The 27,383-nt window shown below is 46.6% G+C and overlaps 1 protein-coding gene across 6 annotated transcripts in view; it reads right to left on the bottom strand.

Moving 5' to 3' along the window:
* The window catches only part of LOC309400790 (cyclin-dependent kinase 12-like), a 175,644-nt gene extending 149,803 nt beyond the window's left edge, over positions 1-25,841 (bottom strand). For all 6 annotated transcript variants that reach the window (XM_081969457.1, XM_081969453.1, XM_081969455.1 and 3 more), the window contains exon 1: positions 23,738-25,841. In XM_081969457.1, the coding sequence (XP_081825583.1) occupies positions 23,738-24,789 (1,052 nt within the window). In that variant the 5' untranslated portion in view covers positions 24,790-25,841. The remainder of the gene's footprint in view (positions 1-23,737) is intronic.
* Between the last annotated feature and the right edge of the window lie 1,542 nt (positions 25,842-27,383).

The following is a 27,383-nucleotide window of genomic DNA, read 5'->3' as shown; positions in this document are numbered from 1 at the left end:
TCGTTTGAAAATTTGTTTTAGAATGTCCAATTAGCCAAATCCAGACCAAATTAGCAAAATAATTTAAAAGGTACAATTAATTCCTACCTACACACAGATTCTCAAGTGATTGGACAAAAAAGACTGAGAGGAAACTGGGAAGGAAAGGAAAGCAGGAGTATTTAAGCGTTTGCTCTCAGTCTTTGGACCAATCAGGCTATGAGAATACCCACACGTGACCACTCCCTCTCCTTCACTGGAAAAATAAAAAACTTTATGAAAAATATGTAGACACTGACCATGACCGTAAAGCTCCAGTGCACGTTCCAACTTCCTACAGGCATTTCCATTTTCTTCTATAGGTTCACGTTATGTGCATAGCCTGAAACTGCATTTTCCACTCACATATAAGGGATAAGATAATGCAACATTCTTTGTTGTACCACATATTAACATAAAAGGGGTCAAACAGTTTTGGCCTGGATATGTTTAGACCAGTGGTGGGTTGCAGGCGGTAGGCCCTGGTACGGGCATACCGGTTCCTGCCGGGAGCACCGGGTACCGTTCCAGTATGGTGCTCCGGATGGCCCGCCCGCCCGGTCGAGCTCCTTATCTGTATTTGAGCTCTTCGGCGCTTCCACACACGCAGCGTACAGTGCCTGCGTGATGCTCCGCCAAGCAGCTGGAGAATCACGGAGGCGTCGTGGAGGTAAGGACGCATGCACACGTGCTATGCATGTGCATGTGGGGCACGACGGGCCCCATTGCACCATACCGGTTGCAACAGGATCCGGAACCCACCACTGGTTTAGAACTAAACCTTTTGCTTGGAATCTAGAAACCATGGTATCACTGTATGTGCATAAGCAGATATACTGTATATACTCCCTGCACAGAATGTGACAGACACTTCTGCACTGAGAAAAATCTTTACTACGAAGTTTTTCTTTAAAACGTTCTGACTGAGAGAGAGATGGGAGGGAGGGAAGCTGAGCTGCTTTTGCTTGGGTCAGCATTGCTTTCAAGTTTCATTCTCCCACAATGGTGGTTACTTTCCCAAGATACCCTTAGAGGTTCCATGTAATCAGAAAAACAACTCATTTGAGGTTACTTTTTCTTTAGCACCAAGAAGACAGTGTTCACTGGCCAGCTCAGAAAAGAAATAAATTTTCAGCTCTGCTGTTCAGTATAGGCTATGTACTTTCCAGTATAGTGTAACAGTTAAGGTGTTAGACTAGACTAGAAAAACCCAGGTTCTAGTGCATCCTCAGCCACAGAAAGTTGCTATGCGACTGTGGGCCAATCAGTTTTTTTAAATACATTCTATGTTTTGGGGTTATGACAAAAAATAATAAGGGGGGGGGGGGTGCTATATGACTTGCCTATAGCTCCTGAAAAGTAGAAACTAAATTAAAAGTACTGGCAACATCAAAACTCAATACCATGTGTCAGAAATCCACACATTGGTTCTTAGTCTTCCCTAGTCCTTCCCTGACAGTGAGTCTTCCCAGTTCTAACATTACTGGACAACACTATTCTAAGAATCAGATCTCATCATATCAGCAATCTTATCTAAATTATTCCAGAATCCCAAACACTAACATTCCAGCAAAATTAACCTACAAAACACAAAGATATGAAAACAATTTCTGCAGTTAACTACAAGCAGCTGAGAATGTCTAACGGAAGCACCTCAGATTTTTGCAGTGTAGATTACTAATCAAAAATGTAGAAGATATAGTAGCTGTTTGAAATAGTTGCCTCCTTACTTTTTAATTTGTATTTTTTATTAGTGAAGTACATTCTTTGTTGCTGCTTTATTTTCAGGTTATTTAAAAGTTACCAACAGAAGAGAAACATATAGCTCAGGGTTGAACTGTGGAGTCCTTGGTGCTCTCGGAGCTTGGCTGTTTGTTTGCAGACATTTCATTACCCAACTAGGTAACATCATCAGTGCTTGGGAGTGTGGAGTTTGCTCCCTGTTTATATACTGTTCATATTTAAACGTGGGGTCCACAAATCCAGTTGCCTGGATCATTACATAGGCAAAATTGTACATACAGTTGTTTATGACAAGCACTGTTGACTTAAATTAAGCTCAAAGATAAATTAGGCTACAAAACAGGTCAGAAACAGCAGTAAACAGACCACAAAGCCAGTAGGGGTCACTAAATATATGTGATTGAAAAAAGAACATCATTAAATCAGTAAACATAGCTGAACTCAGCCTTAGGCCAATTATTCTAGTTTTATTGCAAGTTTTGAATAAGCTATCAACAAATAACTATAAAGATATTATTTTCTATTTTAGGCAGTTTAAACTGTTTTCATGGTTTCCCATATGAAAAAACCTACGATACTTGGGGACACCAAAGGCTCATTCCATGTCAAGTGGTGTGATTTCAGAAAAGTGCCCAGCTCGACCATCACGGATTTCAATGAAATTTTGTGTCAACATGCACACACGTCCCCAATGAACATTGATAAAGTGTTACATTTGCCAATCCAATATTTGCAGAGATAAAGTCATTTGTTTGACCCCATACCACAGCCTTCTACAGTATGACTCTGGGTTTCAGCAACTTTGAGACATAATATCTCTGGCAATAATACAATACAATAATGCAATAATTTATTTATTTATTTATTTATTTCCTAGCGCTTATAGACCGCCCCCTCTCCCGAAAGGGACTCGGGGCGGTGTACAGTCCATATCAAAATACATCATAAATGACTATAAAATTTAAACAATTAAAATTATTAAGTGGATAGATACATAAACAAGGAGGATAAAAAATATACAGAACTGTACTGCTAAGTAAATAATTTAAAATGTACAGAATTTAAAACCCCAATATCCTATAAAATTAAGTTTAAAAGAACAATCTCCCTAAAAAACCAGTAAGAAATATGTATGCCAGGAGGTAGATGTTAAAATTATGCCAGGCCAGGCCAGCCAGTCGGAACAGGTGTGTCTTCAATTTCTGTGGGAAGGAGCGGAAGTCAGTGGTGGTTCTAATGTCGGGGGGGAGGTCATTCCAGAGGGTTGGGCCCATCACAGAGAAGGCCCTACTCCTTGGTGTCGCCCGTTGGCATTGCCTAGTGGACGGCACCAGGAGAAGCCCCTCCCTGTGAGAGCGAATTGGCCGCAGGGATGTGTGTGGGAAGATGCGATCCCGCAGGTAGCTAGGCCCTATGCCATGGAGCGCTTTAAAGATGGTGGTCAGAACCTTGAAACGCACCCGAAAGACCACAGGTAGCCAGTGCAGCTCGCGCAGGAGCGGTGTTACGTGGGAGTACCTGGTACTCCCCATGACTGCCCGCGCGGCTGCGTTCTGGACTAGCTGCAGTCTTCGGGCGCGTCCCAAGGGAAGCCCCATGTAGAGAGCATTACAGTAGTCCAGGTGAGACGTCACCACTGCATGAGTGACCGTGCGTAGGGCATCCCGGTCCAGAAGGGGGCGCAATTGGCGCACCAGGCGAACCTGGTGGAACGCCCCCCTTGCCACGGCTGCCACATGGTCGTCCATTGAGAGCCGGGCATCTAGGAGGACGCCCAAATTGCGCGCCCGTTCCACAGGGGGCAGTTGTTCGCCCCCTATGGCCAGCGTTGGAGTCAGCTGACTGAACCGAGGTGCCGGTAGCCACAGCCACTCAGTCTTGGAGGGGTTGAGTTTCAGTCTGTTGTCCCCCATCCAGACCCCGACGGCTTCCAGACACCGGGACATCACTTCGACAGCCTCGCTGGGGTGGTTTGGGGTTGAAACGTACAGCTGAGTGTCATCAGCGTACAGATGGTATTCAACCCCAAAACCACGGATGATCTCCCCCAGTGGCTTCACATATGCGTTGAACAGGAGGGGCGACAGGACCGACCCCTGCGGCACCCCGCAAGTGAGTGGCCTCAGGGTCGACCTCTGCCCCCGTCAACACACATTGCGACCGGTCGGAGAGGTAGGAGCCGAACCACCGTAAAACGGTGCCTCCGACTCCCATCCCCTCCAGCCGGCGCAATAGGATACCATGGTCGATGGTATTAAAAGCCGCTGAGAGGTCTAATAGGACCAGGATAGAGGAACAACCTCTATCTCTGGCCCTCCAGAGATCATCAACCAGCGCGACCAAGGCTGTCTCTGTGCTGTGCCCGGGTCGGAAGCCGGACTGGCGTGGGTCTAGATATTCGGATTCGTCAAGGTGTCGTGGAAATTGCTGTGCCACCACATTCTCAACAACCTTCGCTAAAAAGGGAAGGTTGGAGACTGGACGATAATTAGCCAGCTCCATTGGGTCCAGTGAAGGCCTCTTGAGTAAGGGCCTCACCACCGCCTCTTTCAAGGCAGTTGGTAAGGATCCCTCACCCAATGAGGCGTTCACCAGGCCCAGAAGCCAGCCTCGGGTCACCTCCCAGGATGCCAGTACCAGCCAGGAGGGACACGGGTCCATTGAACATGTGGTGGGTCGCAGCCGTCCACGCAACCTGTCCAAATCCTCGGGGGCAACAGAGTCAAACTCCTCCCAGAATGGTCTCACAAGACTCACTGCTGACGGCTCGTCCAGCCCACTGGAGGGGGCCCATCCGCTCCGGATCTGAGCGACTTTGTCCTGCAGATATTCCCCAAACTCCTCTGCTCTACCCTGCAAGGGTGCCCCCCGCGTCCCCTGTGACAGGAAAGAGCGGGTCACCCTAAACAGGGCGGCAGGGCGGTTATCCGCGGACGCAATAAGAGCGGCACAATGTCTACGTTTGGCCGCTCTCAATGCCACAAGGTAGGTCCGTAAATAGGCTCTTACCTGTGTTCGATCAGACTCGGAGCGTGAGGATCTCCACCTGCTCTCTAGACGTCTCCTATGGCGCTTCATCACCCTTAGCTCCTCGGTATACCAAGGAGCTCGGGTGGATCGCTGCCGCAGGAGAGGTCGCAAAAGCGCAACCCGGTCCAAGGCCCCAGCCGCCGCCGTATTCCAGGCGGCCGCTAGGTCCTCCGACCGAGCGCGGGTCAGGGCTACAGGTAGTGGCCCAAGCTCCATCTGGAACCTATCCGGTTCCATCAGGTGCTTGGGGCGGTACCAGCTTGGACAGGCTGGCTCCGCCTCCTCGCGGTGGGGGGTAGCGGCAGGGAAGTCGAGCCGGAGACATGAGTGATCTGACCATGACAGGGGAGTAATAACTAAATCCCCTATTCCCAGATCACTCGTCCACTGTTCAGATACAAAAATAAGGTCCAGTGTGTGACCGCCCTCGTGTGTGGGGCCCTGAATTAATTGGGTCAGGCCCATGGCTGTCATGGAAGCCATGAACTCCCGAGCCACCTCAGATGCTGCTCCCGTCGACGGCAGGTTGAAGTCCCCCATGACCAAAAGCCTGGGGATCTAAACCGCCATCTCTGAGATCAGCTCGAGGAGCTCGGGCAGGGCCGCTGATGTATAGCGAGGAGCCAAGTATACAATCAGCAGGCCCAACTGCCTCCCTGGGCCCCATTTCACACCTAGGGATTCACAACCGGGTATCTGAGGAACAGTGAACTCTCTCGGTTCTAGACCATCCCGTATAACGACCGCCACCCCACCACCCTTACCCAGGGCCCGAGGCTGATGGAAAGCACGGAAACCCGGTGGGCACATTTCCACGAGGGGTAAACCACCCTCGTGGCCCAACCAGGTCTCCGTTATCCCTGCAAGGTCCAGCTCCCCCTCGGAGATCAACTCGCTAATGAGGGGGGCCTTGTTGGTTACGGACCTTGCATTGCAAAGCATCAGCCGCAGGCCCTGGCTCTGTAGTTCCTGACCACCTAGTCTGCGGGGGTTGGTACAAATGACCGGGCGTAACCAACAGCCACGGTCTCCCAACCGACCTTGTGATCTTCTTTTGTCCTCGCATCCCCCCCTCCCCGCGACCGATGTAATAAAACAACCCTCTGCTGGAATAATTTGTTCCCTCTCCCCCCCCACCCCGCTCACTTCCCTCCTGGACTCACCTGTTCGTCTGGCGCTGGCTTCCCTCCCGGCCTGGTTAACCCACCCCCCTCCCTGGAGCCCCCTAAAAACAATGTAAAACATTTGGATAAAAATCCCCTCAGCTTCCGTTTCTTCCACCTCTTGGGGTTCGCAAATAATAAAATAGTAGAGTTGGAAGGGACCTTGGAGGTCTTCTAGTCCAACCAGCTGCCTAGGCAGGAATGCCTATACCATTTCAGACAAATAGCTATCCAACATCTTCTTAAAGACTTCCAGTGTTGGGGCATTCACAACTTCTGGAGGCAACTTCTGTTCCACTGATTAATTGTGCTAACTGTCAGGAAATTTCTCCTCAGTTCTAAGTTGCTTCTCTCCTTGATTAGTTTCCACCCATTGCTTCTTGTTCTACCCTCAGGTGCCTTGGAGAATAGTTTGACTCCCTCTTCTTTGTGGCAACCCCTGAGATATTGGAACACTGCCATCATGTCCCCCCTAGTCCTTCTTTCTCTTAAGCTAAACATACCCAGTTCCTGCAACCGTTCTTCATATGTTTTAGTCTCCAGTCCCCTAATCATCTTTGTTGATCTTCTCTGCACTCTTTCTAGAGTCTCATCATCTTTTTTACATCGTGGCGACCAGAACTGAATGCAGTATTCCAAGTGTGGCCTTACGAAGGCATTATAAAGTGGTATTAACACTTCACGTGATCTTGATTCTATCCCTATGTTGATGCAGCCTAGGACTGTGTTGGCTTTTTTGGCAGCTGCTGCACACTGCTGGCTCATATTTAAATGGTTGTCCACTAGGACTCCAAGATCCCTTTCACAGTTACTACTACTGAGCAAGGTACCACCTATACTGTACCTGTGCATTCTGTTTTTGTTGCCTAAATGTAGAACCTTACTCTTTTCACCATTGAATTTCATTTTATTAGATAGTGCCCAATGTTCAAGTTTGTCAAGATCCTTCTGTATCTTAAGCCTATCTTCTGGAGTGTTGGCTATTCCTGCCAGCTTGGTGTCATCTGCAAATTTGATGAGTTCCCCATTTATTCCCTCATCCAAATCATTGATGAAGATGTTGAAGAGTACTGGGCCTAAAACAGAGCCTTGGGGTACTCCACTGCATACTTCCCTCAATGTAGATGCAGTCCCATTGAGGACTACATGTTGAGTGCAGTTCTATTGAGGACTACACGTTGAAATATAATTTATTGAGAGAATAATTTATTGAGAGAAACAAAACTTGGCCATCTTGTAAAACTTTTTGTGGTCTATTAAACAAAATAATAAAAACATTCTCATGAGCAATCTCCACCTAGATAAGTTGGAGCAAAGTTGGCCGAAAATGACTGCAGCTCGAAAAAAAGTTAAAGTTTGGCTTTTTATATCTCTGGAAGGAAAGGTAGGAGAAACGTGAAACTTTGTGTGTAATAACTTAGCAACACAAGGTTTTTGAATATAACTTTTCAATCTCCTACTGCTTTCCAATAGTTCACAAATTGAGTGTACATTTGACGGTTTTTGTAAAAATGCCAGAAATAGGGTATCTTCAGCCCACTTTTACAAAAAAAAGACCTTCTGGAAAACTCTGTTAAATCATCCTCATTAGAATGCGCATGTTTCAAAACCCCTAAAAAAGTAGGGTTGGTTTTTCATCGCTGATGTATAAAGCCCTAAAAATAGGGACAAAGTTGAGGACGTTGTATGGCAACATCACATGCATTCTATTATTGTTTCGTCTAGTTTGTTTTATATAGACATCATTACTGCTATTATATTACGTTGGTCCATGATGACATTGTCACATCATTTTGTTCGATAGAAATTTCCACGACGTTGCCATTGTTTGTAATAAATGCAGGCAACATAACAAGCGGGAAATATGTTGGCCAATTTTAAATTTGGATCGACGGTATTGGACATTTTGGCCACAAAGTTAATCATGTCATTTGAAACTTTGCTGGCAGAAATCGAATTTGAATCAAATGGCACAAACTGTTGATGATCTCTTCTGCCAGCTATTGGGTTGCTAACTTTCCATCTTTCTTCTTACAGCATCCTGCTTTCTTCGATTTCTTACTTTGGAACGTATATATATTTAATTCTGTGAATGTTTCACCATGTGATTTTGTTTCACCAAATCACCATGCAACGGAGTTGGCGGCACGACTAAATGTTTGGCTGCTTGAGCCAGCCTCCAGCGACCCTCAACCGACCAAATACTGATGCCGACAGATCTGTTCAACTTTTGAGACAGAAACATTCACAGAATTAAATATATATACATTCCGAAGAAAGAAATCGAAGAAAGTAGGATGCTGCAAGAAGAAAGATGGAAAGTTAGCAGCACAATAGCTGGCATAAGACATCATCACCTTTTTGTGCCAGCTGATTCAAATTCAATTTCTGTCAGCAAAGTTTCAAATGACACAATTAACTTTCTGGCCAAAATGTCCAATACCGTCGATCCAAATTTAAAATTGGCTGACATATGTTTGTTATGTTGCCTGCATTTATGACAAAAAAATGGTTGGTAGGCAACGTTGTGGAAATTTCAATTGAACAAAATGATGCATCGGTAACATTTATGCATTCACGAGGCCCTGCTCATTCATTTTATTGGCCTGAAAGACAAGATGTTTGTTGGGTTCCAAAACCACATCTTATTTGCATGCTTCCAGCGCCTACAGTTACAATCGTCAGGTCGACATTATCAATTCCCAGAAGTGACACTAAAGAACTGTTCTGACCCCCCTTCTTCCCTCGCCAACACAGAATACACTCCAGACCAAAACTACTTCAACAGGATTTATTGCACCGACAGACAGTATCCTTAGCAGCAATCCACCACGACAAGACTCTCAGAACCCTGCGGCACAGAAACACGATAGCAGCTATCCAGCATGCCAAGCTCACAAGACGGAACTTTCTGAATAGTTCCTACGTTGACTTCTGCAAAGGGTGTATGCACAATCAGTCCTTTTATAGCCTGAAGAGGAGTCTACTTATCAACAGCTGAGAGCAATTACCGCCGGTAACTGCGCCCTTGCTCCTTGCGCCTGTGGGCGCGGCGGTAACGAGCATCTAAGAACTCCCTGCTGATGTCTGAGTCACTGTCCCGTGACTCCTCCCCACTGCTCCAAGGCATGGCATCAGGAGCCCCCTTCCTTTGGCTCTCACCGCTGCTCCATGCTTCAGGCGCCTCCTGGTGGCCGACCAGACTCTCCGATCCCTGTTCAGAGTCAGAACCCTGCCCAGGGTCCTCCACATCCTCCTGAGCCGACTCATAGGGACCCTCGCTGTCAGAGTCTGGTGGCAGCTCCAACGGCTCCTGCTGGGCCACAACACTATCCCTCACCGCAGGGCCCTTCCCCCGGGTCTGACGCTTGGGATGCGGCCTCGAGGGAAATTGCACATGATAGGCCCGCACCAGAGCAGGTGCATGCACAGCCGTCGCATCGGTCCAGGTCCCCCCGTCCGATCCCTCGTCTGTCCAGTCAACCAAATACTGGAACCGTCCCTTGAGCCATCTCGAGTCACGGATCCGGGTCACTCTGTGCGATGGCTGTGTGTCCACCTCACGCGAAGACGGCTGGGGCTAAGAGGGACGTCGGAGGGGACAAGCCGACCGTTCAGGGATCAGGAGCAAGCGATGGAACACCGGGTGCACTCGCATGGAGCGCGGGAGGGTCAGGCGATAGGCCACCGGGTTGATAACGGCCTCCACAGGGAACGGCCCAAGATACCGGTGGTCCAACTTCCTCGTCGGCCGGTGGGACGGAAGATGCCGCCTGGACAGCCACACGCGATCCCCCACAGCCAATTCCGGCATCGCACGTCGAGACTTATCCACTACCCGCTTGTAGTCCTCCTTTGCCTGATTCAGATAGCGGCGCACCACTTGGTGGACTGCCTGAAGCTCAGAGACGAAGTCCCGCGCTGCGGAAGTCCTGCGCTAGAACCGGGCAAAGAACAGAGACCACCGGATCTGGCGTTGGTTCAGCTTACGCGCTGTCGTCAAGAACTCCAAAATCCGATGGTCCGTCCAGACCTCGACCTGATGCCTGGCCCCCTCCAGGCGATGTCTCCAGGCCTCGAACGCCACCTTGATAGCCAACAACTCCTTCTCCCAGATGGTATAATTGCGCTCGGATTGAGTTTCAGAGAGTAGTAAGCGCAAGGGAAAGGGGTACCATCAGGGGCGTGAGCCTGCAATAACACCGCCCCCACCGCGATGTCAGACGCGTCCGCCTCTACTACAAATGGGCGATGGAGATCAGGGTGCTTCAGGATGGGCTCCCTCGTAAAAGCGCGCTTCAGGGCCACGAACGCCTGTTGTTCCATGGGCCCCCAGCGAAACGGCACTTTCTTTTGCAGGAGCCGAGTGAGGGGCGCGGTCAAGAAAGCAAACCTGGGGATGAAGGTCCGGTAATAGTTGGCAAACCCGAGGAGTCGCTGAACATCCTTCATACATCGAGGAGGTTGCCAACTACGTAACGCCTCCACCTTGCCTGGCTTCATTGCAATTCCTTCAGGGGAGATATGGTGCCCCAGGAACTCGATGGTAGTCTGCCAGAACTGACACTTCTCCAGCTTGGCAAATAAGCGATGTTCTCGGAGTCGCTGCAAGACCAGACGGAAGTGATGTTGATGATCCCTCCGGGACGTGGAGTAGATCAAGATGTCATCCAGGTAAATGACGACAAACTGATCCAAAAGGTCCCGGAAGATGTCATTCATGAAGTGTTGGAAGACAGCTGGGGCATTGGTCAACTCGAACGGCATGACCGTGTACTCGAAATGTCCGTACCGGGTGCCAAAGGCCGTCTTCCATTCGTCCCCCGCCCTGACTCGGACCAGGTTGTAAGCCCCACGCAAGTCCAGTTTCGTGAACACTGTTGCCTCCCGGAGCCACTCCAACAACTCAGGAATCAGGGACAGCGGGTAATGGTTACGTACCGTGATGGCATTCAGGCGCCGGTAATCGCAACAGAGTCTCAGATCCCCGGTCTTCTTTTTTATGAACAAAACTGGGGCAGACAAGGGCGAGGACGAAGGCCAGATAAACCCCCGGGCGAGGTTCTTGTCAATAAAGTCCCGCAATGCGGCCAACTCCGGCTCAGACATGGAGTACAAACGACCCGTCGGGAGTTTCGCATCGGGTACCAGGTAAATGGGACAGTCATAAGGCCGGTACGGCAGCAGTTGATCCGCCTCCTGTTCGCTAAAGACATCCGCGAACTCCGCTAAATCCGGCGGCACGGTCACCTCGGGTGAACTGGGTACCTGGGCCGCACAAACCTGACGGGTGTGGTCGACGCATTGCAAGGACAGGAACGTGATCAAGTTCTGCGACCAGTAGATTTGAGGGTCGTGCGCCCGCAGCCAAGCCAAGCCCAGCACCACGGGGAAATGCAGGCCCGAAGCCACGTAAAATTGGATGGCCTCCTCATGCTCCCCGAGGATCAGGCGCAAAGGCTGCGTGGCGGCCTTGATAGGCCCAGACAGAAGCACCCGACCGTCAATGGTCTCAACACGCATTGGTGGGTCCACTGGACACAGAGGGACGTTGTATTTAGTAGCAAACGCCGCATCCATAAAGATCGTGGTAGCCCCGAAATCGACCAAGGCATGGGCTGGAATTCCCTGCGGACTACCCGACAAGAGAATGTGCGATGCTAAAATCATGTGCCGTGGAGGCCCCTCCACCTCTGTTCCGGCCTGCGCCCAACCAAAAGTCTCCCTCAGATCGGGCTCCGCCCGTTTCTCTACACATTGTTTAGGAATTGAGGGGGAGGCCGCAGGCTGCGCAGCCCCCCTACCCTTTTTGGGGCAAACCAAAGCCAGGTGTCCAGGATCCCCACAGTAAAAACACAACCCCCCTGCATGCCGTCTGTCCATCTCCGTGCGTGACAATCGGAGTTTGGCGGCACCCAATTCCCTGGGCTCCTCCCGTGCAATTGTAGTCTCCTGAGGGACCGGCACCCTAGCAGTCTCCTGGGACGCGCGGCGAGGCCTCCGCCTCTGCAGCCGGGCGTCTATCCGGAGGCACAGGTGAACCAGCGCGTCGAACGTTGGAGGCCTGTCCACCCTCACCAGCTCATCCTGCAGGTCATCTGACAGCCCGTCCTGAAAAGTGTCCATGAGGGCTGGCTCATTCCAAGCAGAGTCCTGACTAAGCAGCCGGAATTCGCTGAGATAATCCTGCAAAGAGCCACACCCCTGCTGCAAAGACTTAAGGAGTCTGGTGGCTGTTTCCCCTTTAACGGGATCCTCAAACATCACCCTGAGATGGTTACAAAAACCCTGGAAATCATCCAGCAGAGGGCTCGGCTGAGCGAGCAAGGGAATGGCCCACCTAGCTGCTGTGCCTGAGAGCAAGCTGATAATAAATCCCACCTTTGTCCGGTCAGTGGGAAAGTCCTCCACTCTCAAGCTGATAAACAGCTGGCATTGTCCCAAGAACGCTGCAAACATATTTTGGTTGCCGTCAAACCTGTCTGCAGTAGCCACTGGACATTTCCTCCTTGGCTGGGGGGGGGGGGTTAGCAAGCCCCTGGGCTATTTGTCCAGTCAACAAAGCCAATTGTTGTGCCAAGAGGGCATTCTCAGCATGTAGTTGCTCCATTTCAGCTTAATGGAGCTTCGATTGGGGCAGAAGTCAATCTGTTCTGACCCCCTTCTTCCCTCGCCAACACAGAATACACTCCAGACCAAAACTACTTCAACAGGATTTATTGCACCGACAGACAGACAGATCCTTGGCAGCAATCCACCACGACAAGACTCTTCAGAACCCTGCGGCACAGACACACGATAGCAGCTATCCAGCATGCCAAGCTCACAAGACGGAACTTTCTCAATAGTTCCTACGTTGACTTCTGCAAAGGGTGTATGCACAATCAGTCCTTTTATAGCCTGAAGAGGAGTCTACTTATCAACAGCTGAGAGCAATTACCGCCGGTAACTGCGCCCTTGCTCCTTGCGCCTGTGGGCGCGGCGGTAACGAGCATCTAAGAACTCCCTGCTGATGTCTGAGTCACTGTCCCGTGACTCCTCCCCACTGCTCCAAGGCATGGCATCAGGAGCCCCCTTCCTTTGGCTCTCACCGCTGCTCCATACCCCAGGCGCCTCCTGGTGGCCGACCAGACTCTCCAATCCCTGCTCAGAGTCAGAACCCTGCCCAGGGTCCTCCAGAGCCGACTCATAGGGACCCTCGCTGTCGGAGTCTGGTGGCAGCTCCAACGGCTCCTGCTGGGCCACAACAAAGAACGTAGAGTGTAAATTCAATAACATCGTTGGAATTTGGCATCTCATACGAACAGTACGGACTTTGGCTTTGGTACCATATAAGATACCCACTTTAGGCTTGGGAACCTAGGATAAGCTGTCCAATTGTCGGCTTGGGAACCAGACAGATACCCACACAAGGCTTTGGAACCTCGAGGAAGAAACAGAACTACAGGCTTGGGATCCTGAACCAGTAAACCCACCTGTGGCTGGTATTGCACGGCTATTGGGCATGCCCCCTATGGTGATGGGGTTGCTGGGTCAAGTGCCTGAACTGGTAGTGACAACGTCACCATGGACCAATGCAATATAACAGTAATAATGAGGTCTATATAAAACAAACAAGACAAAACAATAATAGAATGCATGTGATGTTACCATACAACGTCCTCAACTTTGTCCCTATTTTTAGGGCTTTATACATCAGCGATGAAAAACCAACCCTACTTTTTAGGGGGTTTGAAACATGCTCTTTCTAATGAGAATGATTTCATAGAGTTTCCAGAAGATCTTTTTCTGTAAAAGCGGGCTGAAAATACCCTATTTTTAGCATTTTTACAAAAAACGTCAACTATACACTCAATTTGTGAACTATTGGAAAGCAGTAGGAGAATGAAATTTTATATTTAAGATTTCCTGTGGTGACGTCACTTCAGAGCGGGCGAAGGAATGGTGTCTCCACTAGGTTTGCTCGAGTTTCTGCAGCGAAGATCCTGAAAAAGGATGAAGTTGAACCTGGAGGGATCAACAGGAGAGAGGGGGAGCTCGGGTGACGGAGAGGAGGCAAGCAACTTTCCTACTGGACGAGAGAAACCCCTTGGAATCACCGGAGAAGAAAGCGGCATGGCCAATCCTGAGTGGTGACAGCCGCATATGAGGAAGAGAAGATAGCAACACAGCAGCATTGGTGAGAACATTTAAAACAACTAAAACAGTATAAACTTTACTAAAAACTCTTTGAGCTAGAATTTCAAAGCTTTGAATCGAGCTGGATACAGCTCAATATTGGGAGGATAAATAAGGAGGGAGGAAAAGCACACAATTTCCTGTAGCAATAGAACGACTTGGAATGACTTGAGAACGGAATGGAATAAGGAGTGTTGGAGCGATTTGGACAATAAACAGAAATTGGAGCCAGACAAGACAGTGACAACAATGAAGACGGGGAGAGAATTATTTTGGATTACTTGAGAGAAAGATGGGTGTAGAAAAGTAAAGATCAGCCTGGCACTTCCGGTTCCAGCTGCGGTTCGCGACGGGCAGGTTCTGCTCGCCCCGCGCGCTCCTGGTGGGCTCCCCACTGATCCGGGGGGCACAGGACGCCCTGGAGGGGCTCCTGCCGAGGGGGCGGAGTAGCGGGGGACCCCCTGAGTCGGCGGCGGCCGGGGGGGGCTCCCCGCATCGCCCTAGGCACCGGGAGGCAAGAGGGGAGGAGCCGCAGCATCTTCGCAATGAGGCAGCTGGAAGAAAGCAAGATTTGAAGGACGCAGCTGCTGTGTGGTGAGGCGGAAACTTTCCCCCGTTCCCTTACTTGGCTGAAAGGAAAAAAATAATTTAATACAACCATAGAGGCTCAGGCCTTTATGGAAAAAATAGAGCCCTCCTAGATAAGCCTGATGATACTACACCAGATACACAAGACACGGGAGGGGCCGGAGCTCTGCTGGCGGGGGGAGAAGGGGCAACATCGAGAAAACTCAGATCACAAAAATGAACAAGAAAATCTGTTTGATGTAAAGTGATTGAAATTATTTGAAGATAAAAGTTTATATGCTGACAAAATACCATTGATTTGTAATAATCTAATGTATTAATAAATGAAATGTATGAGTACGGGGGGAGGGACCACCTCCTGCATATTGTAACTGCCAAAATTTGTAACTTATTCCACTACCCCTTTCCTTGTTTATTTTTTTAAAAAACCAATAAAATTTTGTTTAAAAAAAAAAAGTAAAGATCAGACTTTTGACCAGGAAAAAAAAAGCCTATACGAAAGAAGAGTAACATCGCCATCTAGTGGAGAGAGAAATAAGAACTGAGTAACAAAACTGGATCAACTGGCTGATGCAATCTGCTGAAAAATTGATAAGAGCAATTTTGTGGTCTCTGAAATTGGATTAAAAAGAATTGAAGGAGAACATTGAAAGAAGAAATATAAATATAAACTGAATTGTGGTGAGATGAAATATTGATGAATTGTATTGAACCATTTTGTATTTGGAAGAGAGAGTGTAGATGATATATGAACTATTGGTGATACTTTGAAATTATTAACGTTATAAATCGATGATATATTATATAAGAATTAAAATTAAGGATTTATTAGTCTAAATATATTGCATATTTTGAGAATATAAAGGAAAAATAGTAATATAGTGTTTAGGTGGGGGTGATAGTTTGTAGTTATCAAAGAGACAATATAAGATTATATATGAATCGAATCAAGAACGTGTTAGGTTAAATATATTGAACATTGCGTGAATATTGTGTGTATTGACTTGCATACAAACTCGAATATATAGAAATTAAGTTGTTAGATTGTAAGATTGAATTGTATTGAATTGAATTAAACTGTGCATGAGGAAAAGTCCAAAGATTGAAGGGGCTGGTAAGAGGGTGGAAATAAGTACTGGGAGAAGAGAAGCATATGTTATTGTGGGGGAAAATTGTAAGGAAATTAAAATAAAAAATGTCAAGTACAACAACAACAATTAGTAAAATGAACAGGAAGGCAGCATCCAACCCGGCATCAGCAACATCCTCACCCTCAAATCAGCGCACAATTGAGAGTACACTGGGTATAGAGAGAGAGCTCAACAACGAACCTTTAGTGTATGCAAGATGCATTAGCAATGATACAACAAACAAAGTTGAAAACACAAGAAACAATTACAAAAAGCCACGAAGAAACTAGAAAAAAACATGAAGAAATTAAAATGGAAATGGGAGAAATGAAAAGTGAGATTAGAAGAATAGATGATAAAATAGGGAAAATACAAAGTGAAATAACAAAAAAATGAACAAAAAATTAAAAAAGTAGAAACAAAGGTAGAAAAAACAGAGAAGAGAATGGAGATGGTAGATGAGAAGCTGACCACACTAAACAGAGAATTTGGGGGGGGGGGGGTCTTTTTAGAAATGGAAAAAGATGGCTTCTTTCTGCATTTTCAAAATAAAGTAGAAGAAAAGGAGGAGGATTTAGGGGATACAATTACAGAGATTGTAGCAAACTTATTGCAAATAAATAAACAAGAAATGAGAAGGGATATAGACGAGGTGTACCAAATCCACACAAATTACACCAGGAAACACATGCTCCCAAAAGAAATCCACGTATGCTTTACTAGAAAATCAGTAAGAGATGAAGTATATAAGAAAGTGAGAGAAGAACAAATAACATATAAAGGAAGAGAGATACAAATTCTGAGACAAATCCTGAAAATAGTGAGAGACCAGAGAAGGCAATATCAGTTCCTTACACAACAATTAATAAGGTACAACGTAATGTTTAGATGGTTAACACCAGAGGGAGTGATGATTACCTGGCAGGAAAAAAGATATAAAATAGACACAGTCGAGAAAGCGCATGAGTTCTTTGAACATCACTTCACTGTCGAGGAAGAACAAGAGAGTAGACAGGAACCAGAGAGTAGAAGCCAAGAAGAACAGTCAGTTGAAAATAGGGAAGGAGAAAGAGAAGAAAGAAGAAAACAGGAAAGAGAACAAATAGAACAAGAGGGTAGTAGAATAGGAATACAGACAAGAAATGCAAGGAAACTAAGGGCGGCACACAAGTAACACAATGGAACAAGAAATTAAGCTATTCTCACTAAATATAAATGGAATAAACTCACCAGAAAAGAGAAGGCAAATTTTGACTAGATTACAAAAAATGAATATGGACATGCCTTCAAGAGGTACATATCAAAAGCCAATATAACAAGCTACTAGAATATCCAAAATTAGGAAAATTATTTACAACACTAGCACAACCAAAACAAAGAGGAATTGCAATATACATTAAAGAATGGATAAATGCAAAAAAAAAAATGCAGATGAAGAGGGGAGGGTGTTAATGATAGAAATAGAAACAGAAGAAAGTTTATATTCAAAAACCTTGTGTTGCTAAGTTATTTCACATTTCGCATAACTTTCCTTCCAGAGATATATTGCCAGAGACATTATGTCTCAAATTTGCTGAAACCTCAGTGTCAGAAGGGGGTCAAACAAATGACTATATCTCCGCAAGTATTGGATCGGCAAATGTAACACTTTACCAATGTTCATTGGGGATGTGTGTGCATATTCACACAAAATGTCATCAAAATCTGTGATGGTTGAGTAGGGAGCCCCAGACCACTTGACATGGAACGACCTCAAAGCCATATTTACTGATGTTATTTTGGAAACATAAGGACAGACCTCTTATCAAGAACAAAGAGGAATATTCTTTCTTGAATGTAACTTAACTGGGGCCCAGATCTGGGATTTTTCTTTGCAATGAGGAGTGTCATTACTAGGAATCACCAATTATCTACAGGAATCCAACAATAAAAAGTGTCGTATTACTTTAATAAAAACTATTTTGTTTTGGCTGAAATGTACTCAGTGATTGAGTTCACACATCACACTACAGTGTGGTTTGTTTTAAAAGCTATGGTGGCCTAATTTTACCACAGTGTGCAGACCACAATAGCTGGATTCAGTCATAACGAAACAAACCTCCACAAGGTTAAGTGACATGTGAATCCAACCACAGTCAAATGTTATGTATGCTTCAGGGCACACTTCCAGGTAAGGTAAATATATAAACAGAATACAATATTCTTCATTTCTTCCTCATATAATCCAAGAGGGCACTGTTACAGGTGCTCCCAGGTTCAGCTTATGGTCACTCACTCAAACATTCACAGACCTGTCAAAGAATGTACATCTTGTAAGTCCCCCTTGCTTTCTACCTGGTTTTTCCAGACAGGTGCAACTAAAGCAGACAAGACACACATCCCTGGTCAACGACTGGGAAATAACATTGGGGACACACACACACACATCACTTTCCTCCAAACACTGAGGCACAACAGGTTCTTTGGAATACACAGACCGCCAGTAAATTTAAAAATAACAGCAAAACTTTACTGGTTACAATGTACATTTGCTCTTTCTCATACATACACATACACTCTTACCCAGGTTCTCCTCAACTAGGCTGTCAGTACTAGCTAGAGGGGCAGAAGCCACCAAGTCTGGATCCAAACAGACCTCAAGGATTGGACGGGCTTTAGGACCCCCTTTTATCCCCAGAAGTCCTTGCTTTGTTGATTCACATGTCTGGTAGCTGTTGATGAAATGGGGAGGGGGGTTAATTCAATGTACTCAAGTCCAACTTCCTTTGTCTGGTTCAGGTGACTTTTTTCCTTTTTGATTTGGTTCCTTACCTCCCTGTAGGGATCTTTTAGATAAGAACCCACCCATGCTGGCAGAGGAGTCATGCTGCAGGCCTGATTATTCGGGCATGTGGGGTCCAGAAGGGCCTTCTCTGCCGTTGCACCCGCCCTTTGAAACATCTCTCCCCCCCATGTGAAGTCTTCCCCAATACTCCTGACCTTCCTCAGCAGCCTAAAGAGCCAGCTAGCCTGGGGCTCCAATTGGGGAACATCACAGTGGAGGTGGTTGAGCGATTAACAGCAGATCCCACCTTCCCCTCCCACATCCTACACCCACCCTCCCAATCTTTAATTGGATCACAGTTGTTGGCTTGTTTTAACTTATTTATGGTTTTAGTATACTAATTTAGCTTTTATGGCTGTAAGCTGCTCAGAGTTACCTTGTGGTAAGTAAGTAAGTAAGTAAGTAAGTAAGGAAGGAAGGAAGGAAGGAAGGAAGGAAGGAAGGAAGGAAGGAAGGAAGGAAGGAAGGAAGGAAGGGATTGTTTCTGCCTTACTGTTCTCCCCGCTTATGTGCCTTCATCACCTTTAGCTATGGTAGCTTCAGCCTAGTCTCACAGTACCCCACCATGTTCCCCAGAATTCAGGTCACCAAAGTGTACTAATAAATCTGCAACTAAATCCTTCACAGGACATTTGAACTCTAGTGATCCATATCCCATTCTACAAACTTCAATAAAATTAGCAGTCTGCCAATCCCTGCCCATTTAGGAATCCAACACTGGTTCTTGAGAATTACCGCATTTTTCAGAGTATAAAACGCACCAAGGTTTTGAAGAGGCAAATTAAAAAAAAAAGTTTTTGCACTCTGCAAACCTCCCCAAAAAGGCACGTTTTTCGAAAAATGGGCCCGCTTTTTTTCAAAAAAAGGGCATGAATAACCCTTAGGCGGCTAGTGGAGTGCTCCGGGGGGGACCAAAAACAGCCCATTTTTCACGAAAACGGGCCCGTTTTTGTCCCCCCCAAAAAGGGCATTAGGAAGCTTATAGAGTGCTCCTGGGGACGGGGGGGGGGGGGAATTGAGCAAAAAACTGGCCATTTTTTGCTCATTTCTGCCCTCCCCAGCCCCCAGGAGCTCTCTGAAAGCCTCCTACAAGCTATGCACAGCTATTTTGGTGAAGGGGGCAGGGTTTCAGGAGGCAAAAAAAATGCTGTATTCAGTGTATAAGACGCACCCAGATTTTCAATCTCTTTTTTGAGGGGAAAAGGTGCATTTTATACTCCGAAAAATACAGTAGCTCTTAAACTCACTACAGACACATACATTGATAGTGTATTCTACCACATTTTAGCCCAATTATAATGAGCCATTCTCCAGTTAATACAAACAGTCAGTTTGGAGCAGGGGTGTCAAAATAAAGTAGCATAAATAACATGATAATACAAGATCTAGCAGCAGAGGTAAATTTCCAGGATAGTAAATACTGTAGAAATGGCTGTCAATTATAGATTGTTGATTGTAGATTAAATGGACCTACAGTATGTAAAATCTGGCATTAAATTGTAGTATTAGCATAGGATGTTGCTTGTTGTTTTCTATGCAGATCGGGCACTTACTTTAGGCCACATAATTGTAATCCAGTCCTGCAGCACTCAGCTGGCCAAAACAGACCGTGTGGAAGCCTCACACGGCCCGTTTTGGCTGACAGAGGCACCACGGGCTGGTCTTTTGATATTTTCAGGGCTTGATTTAAGCACCTTGTGGGCCAGATTTGGCCCACAGGCCCTGAGTTTGACACCCCTGGTTTAGAGGACGGGCATGTTTTTTATAGAAGACTCTGGTGGAGAATACAAGTTAGAAATGGTTAGGAGTTGCAGAACCCAACATATGTAGCAGGTGAGTGGCTAGTACACCAGACAGAACTTTGTAAAGACTATGAAGTGAAATTTAAGAAAATATAAAAAATGAACAGGAATGAGATACCCCCTTGCAGTTTCACATATTTAAATATACAATACTTGTTCTTGTTTGTTCTATTGAAACCCACTTTACCCAGCACATCATAAAGATTTCATCAGCCCTGTGGTGAGATGGGTGGCAAACAAATTTAATAAATATATTTTCAAAAAATAGTTAAGATCAGATGTTTACTCATACTAATTCTTTCTCAATAGACATCGAGATGCTTTCCTGACATTTGGTCTGTGGTGAGCAGGAAACAGCAGCTCCATTTGTCCTACATTATTTAAAATTAATTGCCCAGAGTTGAACCAACCACCTTAACCATGGGAAAAAAAATATTGGATTCAAAATGTAGCACACCAAGTGGTGTGTGTGTGTGCGCGTGTGTGTGCACGCGCGCGCACTCTCTCTCTCCATGGTCCAAAGGAAAATTATACAATACAAAGAACCTACCTAATGATACTTTTTTTCTTATCACACTTGGTGGGCGGTTTGGCTAGTAATCAATAATACTTGTTTCACAACACTGCATCCATACAAAGTGCTGTACGTTAACTATTATATACTTTCTCTTGAGGTCATTAACTATCCCACTGCAGAGAGAATGGAGCTGTGAGAGACACGATGCATGAAGACCATCCAGAATTCACAACTAGGAAGGTATGAGCCCTCTAAATCAGGGGTCCCTGACCCACGGCCCACTACCAGGCTGCAGCCCGTTCGAAGCTGGGCTGCGAGAGAAATGGGCAAGCGCACACGTGTGAAGCTGTGCTCACACGAGCAGAGCGCACCTGCGCTCAAAGCTCCATTCACATGAATGGAGGTTCGTGCGCGAGCACTCTCCGCTTGCACAAGTGGAGTTTTGTGTGCAAGCGCGAGCACCCTCTGCTCAAGTGCCCTCTGCTCACATGCAAAGCTCCATTTGCGTGAGTGGAGGGTGCATGTGCCGCTTGTGCGAGCGGAGCTTCACATGTGTACGCCTACCACTCACACACCCAAACTCCCCCCCCCCACACACACACACCAGGCTGCCAAGCTGGAAAGGTTGGGGACACTGCTCTAAATATTCAAAACAATGGGACAAGACTGTTGTTCAGCACTGCCAGAGTGTTAACTGCTTCACTGAACAGAGAGCTTAGCTCAAATGTTGAAGTTGTGTATTAAAACAGGGGTCCTCAACCCCTGGGCCGCAGCCCACTACTGGCATATGGCTTATTCGCAACCGGGCCATGTGAGCAGCGGTGGGCCGGTGCATGTGCACACACACACACACACAGCTAAAGTTGTGCAAGTTGAGCTGCGCATGCATGCGTGCCGGCCCGCCACTTGCACAGCTTGGTTCCCTCTCTCCCACCCCGCTGAGCTGCCAAGCTGCAAAGGTTGGGGACTGCTGTATTGAAGTGTTAACAGAAATGATAGAAACATATCCATGGACATGTTAATTCTCTATTGTCCAGTGATAACCAGTATTAGCAGTTTCATTCATTCACATTATAAAGAGAGAATAACATCTTCAAAACTATTAGCAGAATGAATTCTTATTTAAAGATGAACAGTATAAAGTTTAGAATCAGTGACAAATATTGATAAGGAACTCTATTTTCAAAGTTCCTTTCAGTTTTTAGGTTTCAATACTGTAGTTAAAATTACAGTTCACAAAGAGTAGTATAAAAATATTTTAGCTACACTGACTTCCCTTATGGCAGTGATGGCAAACCTTTTTCGCCTCGGGTGCCAAAATCATGCATGTGCATGCTATCGCGTGCGCTTGCGTGCCCACCCCCATAATTTAATGCCCCCTGCGCTGTGCCCCCTGGGCATGCATGCATGACCCCACCTTGCTGCCCTGCACATGTGTACACAGCTTTCTTGGAGCCTGGGGAGGATGAAAACAGCCTCCCCCAGCCCCTGGAAGACCTCCAGAAGCTGGAAACAGCCGTTTTACGATTTCCAGTAGGCCAGGTAGGTCCATTTTTTGCCCTCCCCAGGCTCCAGGGGCTTTCTAGGAGCCTGGGGAAGGTGAAAATGGCCTCCCCCCGCCACCCCAGAGGCCAGAAACAACCCGTTTTCTGACTTCCAGTAGGTCCATTTTTCGCCCTCCAGAGGCTTTCTAGGAGCTTTCTAGGCAAAAATGGCCTCCCCCCGACCCCCCACCCCGAGGCCCTCCGGAGGCCAGAAACAGCCCATTTTCTGACTTCCAGTAGGCCCGTTGTTCGCCCTCCCCAGGCTTCAGAGGCTTTCTAGGAGCCTGGGGAGGGTGAAAATGGCCTCCACTGCCCCCAAAGTGTTTGCCCAATGCACAAACCAGAAGTCTGTTCCTGAACTTTCAATTTGCGTGTTGGGCGGTTTTTCACCCTCCGGAGGCTTCAGGAAAGCCTCCGGAAGGCGAAAAACAGCTGAAAATCAAGGCCGAAAATCAGCTGGCCAGCACACGCACGCACGCTGGAGCTGACAGGGCAACGCCTTGCGTGCCCTCAGAAATGGCTCCACGTACCACTTGTGGCACGCATGCCATAGGTTCGCCATCACAGCCTTATGGTATTCATAAATCAAGTTATTTTTGAGCACCTAACTATTGTTGTTTATCTAAAGGTTTATCAAAAGTATGTCTATCTCCATTAAAAAAATCTAGTAAAATAATTCTGATAAAACTATCAAAGCAAAACTATATGGAACTATAACTAAATCCACTGGGACTTGTCCATTTTGTTACTAGCATAAAGCTGAGAACAGAACACCATGAAGGCTGATAAAATCTGAAACTTTAATACTGTATACTTAAGTGGTGTACCTCATTTTCTTTGCTAAAAAAGAAAGTACTTTGCAACACTGAATTTCACATATTTAGTAAGACCATTCTGGCACCTTTTCCAGTTTTAATTTTATAAAAATTGAAAACCTACAATGGCCCAGGAGTACGTGTTAGACTCCAACTCCAGTCTCACTAGCATGAGGATACTACTTTGTAATAGCAGGTGTAAATAACATACACCTAGGGACAAATCATGGTGGGAAAGGCTACCCTAAAGAATCATGGAACAGAGGAATACAAATTATTTTCTGTTTTGAGGGACAATAACAAAGATTCTGGGACAATAGCCCCTTCAGTTATGTTTGTACTTGAGAGGCCCAACAGTTCTGATTTAAGTACAAAGACCAAATACCTGGAAACAGGACTACGGCTCAGAGACCGCTTGGAAACAAAAGGACTGCTGGAGCTCCTTCGATTGAATGGGCTGTGGGATCTTCCGCTGTATGAACCACTTCCCCTTTCAAAGCTGGATGAACGCCTCCTGCTGTATGGGCTGACTGACAGCTGTCTCCTGCCATAAGGGCTGGGAGAACATATATTGGATTGGTAGGCAGGTTCCTTATATGGAGGACTGACTGACGGTCGTCGTGAGGATACACTAGGACTCTTCTTACAGGAATCATAGTTACTGGATGTGTGTGAGAGCGGAGGGCTGTTGTCATAGTCCTGTATATCAGATGCTCCTGAGGGAATGTCATCTTGTTTGGGACTATCTGACCACTTATAGTGTGGACATCTGGATTTCCACTTTGGACTGTCCAGTGACTTGTAGCTTTTGGGGGCATCTCTTTTCCGATGACTTTTACTGTGATCCTTGTAACCAGATTTCACCTCCCGCTCTTTCCTAGACTTCTCCTTATGCAGCTTGGCTGACCGAGACTCTTTGCTACTACCGGTACTCTTGAATGACTTAGATGAATGGTCATCATTCTCCTCATGTAGCCTTTTGGAAATCCCAGATATTCTATCTTTACTAGAACTCAACTTGCCTGAGGACTCTTGATTCCTGTCCAGTCGCTTCTCCTTGTCCCCCAACTTACTTTTCATCAAGTCACGGACATGCTTGTGGTGCTGCTGCTGTCTATGTAATTGATCACTCCTGTCCGATGTAGCTTTCCTTTCATCATTTTCTCTACGTTCCAACTTGAGGACTGCTTCATCTGAGAAGGTGTCAGAATCAGAGCTGATATCGTCATATTCTACCAATGGCTTGATCATGCTGCCAAGTGTTGCGCCTCCTTCTTGGGACCGCAATAGTGAATCTTTGGAATGCTTGGATCTGTGTCTTTTATGCTTAGAAATCCGGTGCCTCTCTCTGTTTGAGCTCCCACTGCTGGACACTGCACCTTGATGCAAAGACTCCCCTCCTCCCACGTTGCCCCCATGTCTCTCTGGGTTTGGCATTCCTTCTCCACTGTGCTTAGAGGGAGGAATCCTCCAAAAAGCCCAAATCTTCAAGACACCCACACACCACGATGGAAGGGATATTTTCTCTTTTGTTACCTAAGTCCTACATTCAACCCACTTACATGAGGATAGATGGGGTCTGCTCTATGCCAGTTTCTAAAATAACGTGCAAACATATAGTAAGATAAAGCTGTCTCAGAAATAGATCTAAAACTGAGTTGAGCCCACCTTTCAAACTGGAGAAAAATAACTTTTTGTGAAAATATACTCTAATCCCACACAAGTAGGAAGGAAAGGTAAGGTTTTTTAACCAAGTAAACACCTGCTCTTCCTTAATTCCAGGGCTCAATTAACTCCTAGTTTTAGGATATAAAATGCCCAAAAGGGTTGATTAAAGGGGTAAAAATACAAATAAACCCCAGTTTGTAAATAGGCAAGAAGCTGAACTTTTCAAAAACAAAAGGTTTTGGAAAGAAACTAGTTCACTTGCAGATTTTTAACAGGGGGCCCTTAATAGTAGTCACCTGAAGTACTTAAGCAGTGGACTCTTGGGTCAAGGCTGCCTTGTCATTAACTAAAGGGCCCAAGTCCTTACAAAATTAAAGTGGGGTCTGAATTTATTTGCTATCTCCTTAACTTCCTGAGAACTTCCTTACTATGAACACCCTCCAGCCCGCCCAGGCTCATTGGCCAAATCCTGGAGGCCCGTAACCAAGTCCAATGAGCCGCTCCTAAGGGAAGACCCCCTTCTTCAGCCTGAATTCCTAATAAGTTCCGCAAGCCAGGATCCCCATCTTTTTCCACCTACTTCCCGGAACGAAACGCCGCTGTTTCCAGATTAGGGGGAAGGGAGAGGAAGGAAAGGTTAGCCACTAATTCTTGCGAGAATACGAAAAAAACTCGCCGTCGTTGTCCTCCTTCCAGCCGCCGACACCGTGGCTCGTTTAGTACAGCTCGGGGAGTCCTCTCCCCCAACTCCTGTCTACCTGGTCCTAGTTCTCCAAATATCGCGAGAACATGCACGTGCTTGCGCGTACATCCGGCTCTCATACAGGCGCACGCGCTCCCCCATAGCCGGATTTTTTTTACACGAGGTCTAGTGCCATGTTCTCGCGGGATCTGGGCTTTTTTCCCCTCAAAATGTGGATGGCCCCAAGAAGTTAGAACTAAAACATATTATTCTTGATTATTATTTTTTTGTTACTGGGGTTGTTTTTTTTTGGTCTTTCCACAAAAACGTAATAGGAGCCTCTGGAATACGAACAAAGTGATTTAGAAACGGCCGCTCCCCTTCCCCTTTTTCTCGCAATACGTGCTTATTAAGCAACTTGGGAAACGACATCGTCAGCATCAGACGTGAGAGAAACGTGCCACTCCGAATAACGCTTTATGAGAAAGTCTATGGAGATTCTCGGTCATGATTGTCCGAAAGGTGCTGGATTTTGTTTTGTCTTTGAAGACGTTTCGCTTCTCATCCAAGAAGCTTTGGATGGTGGGGAATGGAAGGATTTATAAAAAAGAAACGTCTTCAAAGAAAAAACAAGAAAGTTCAGTTGCCTCCTGAAAAAGCACCTTTGGGGCTTTATGAGAAACCATTCTGCACTTGAAAACAGCGGGGAAAACCCTACTACTCCCAAAGGTGCTTTTTGAAGAGGCAACTGGACTTTCTGGTTTTTCTTTGAAGACGTTTAGCTTCTCATCCAAGAAGCTTCCTCAGCTCTGACTGGATGGTGGGGAATGGAAGTGTTTATAAATCCTTCTGTCTGCAAGGAGTATAAATCCTTCCATCCTTCAGAGCTGAAGAAGCTTCTTGGATGAGAAGCGAAACGTCTTAAAAGAAAAACCAGAAAGTCCAGTTGCCTCTTCAAAAAGCACCTTTGGGACAACCATGACCTGGATGACTGAGAATCTCAACACCTGCCAGCTACTGTATTCCTGTAGACGTTAAAGCGAACGTCCCTTTATAGAATTAGATTATATATTGGGGGGGGGGGGGGTGAAGAAAAAATGCGATTCCAAATATCGCGAGAGCTATTGGTCTTCCTGCCATTGTATTGCCTGTCACCCGGGATTCAACTTTCTGCTCTGCACTTGGTTATGCTTTGAGCCTGGAGAGGAGGAGCGGGGAGGTGGGTTGGCCGTTGCTGCGCAGTAGCCGCCGAGGCTGAGGGAGGTTGCTTCTGCCAACCCGCCCCTTTCTCACCACGGGAGAGGGGTCTCGCCGACGCCGCTCCAGGAGGGGGCTGTGCACTCCCCCTGCCCCCCCCCCCGTCCTCGGAGGGATGAAGGCAACTCAGGGCAACGCCGAGTGTGGGCGTTGAGACTTCCGGCTGGGGGAAAGCGCTCGCTCTCCTCCACCATGGCGGATTGTTTAGGAATGTTGGAGTTATGAAGGCCCTCTGATCGGATGGGAAGATCCCTTTAACAACTGCTCAGTAAGGGATTGCCCATGCAGCAATGATAGTCGGGATAATCGTGCATTTGGGAAATTGGGATCATCCTTTCAGAGTTAATATATATAAATGAATCCGTGCTTTGAAGTGAAAACATTCTCAACAAGCTCCTCCTGCCTTAGTTGTGTGTCCCTCTTT

Source organism: Natrix helvetica (genome assembly GCF_964273705.1).
Source record: "Natrix helvetica genome assembly, chromosome: W".
Taxonomy (NCBI): Eukaryota; Metazoa; Chordata; class Lepidosauria; order Squamata; family Natricidae; genus Natrix; species Natrix helvetica.
The sequence above is the reverse complement of the archived record's forward strand: the minus strand, read 5'-3'. Positions and strand labels throughout refer to the sequence as shown.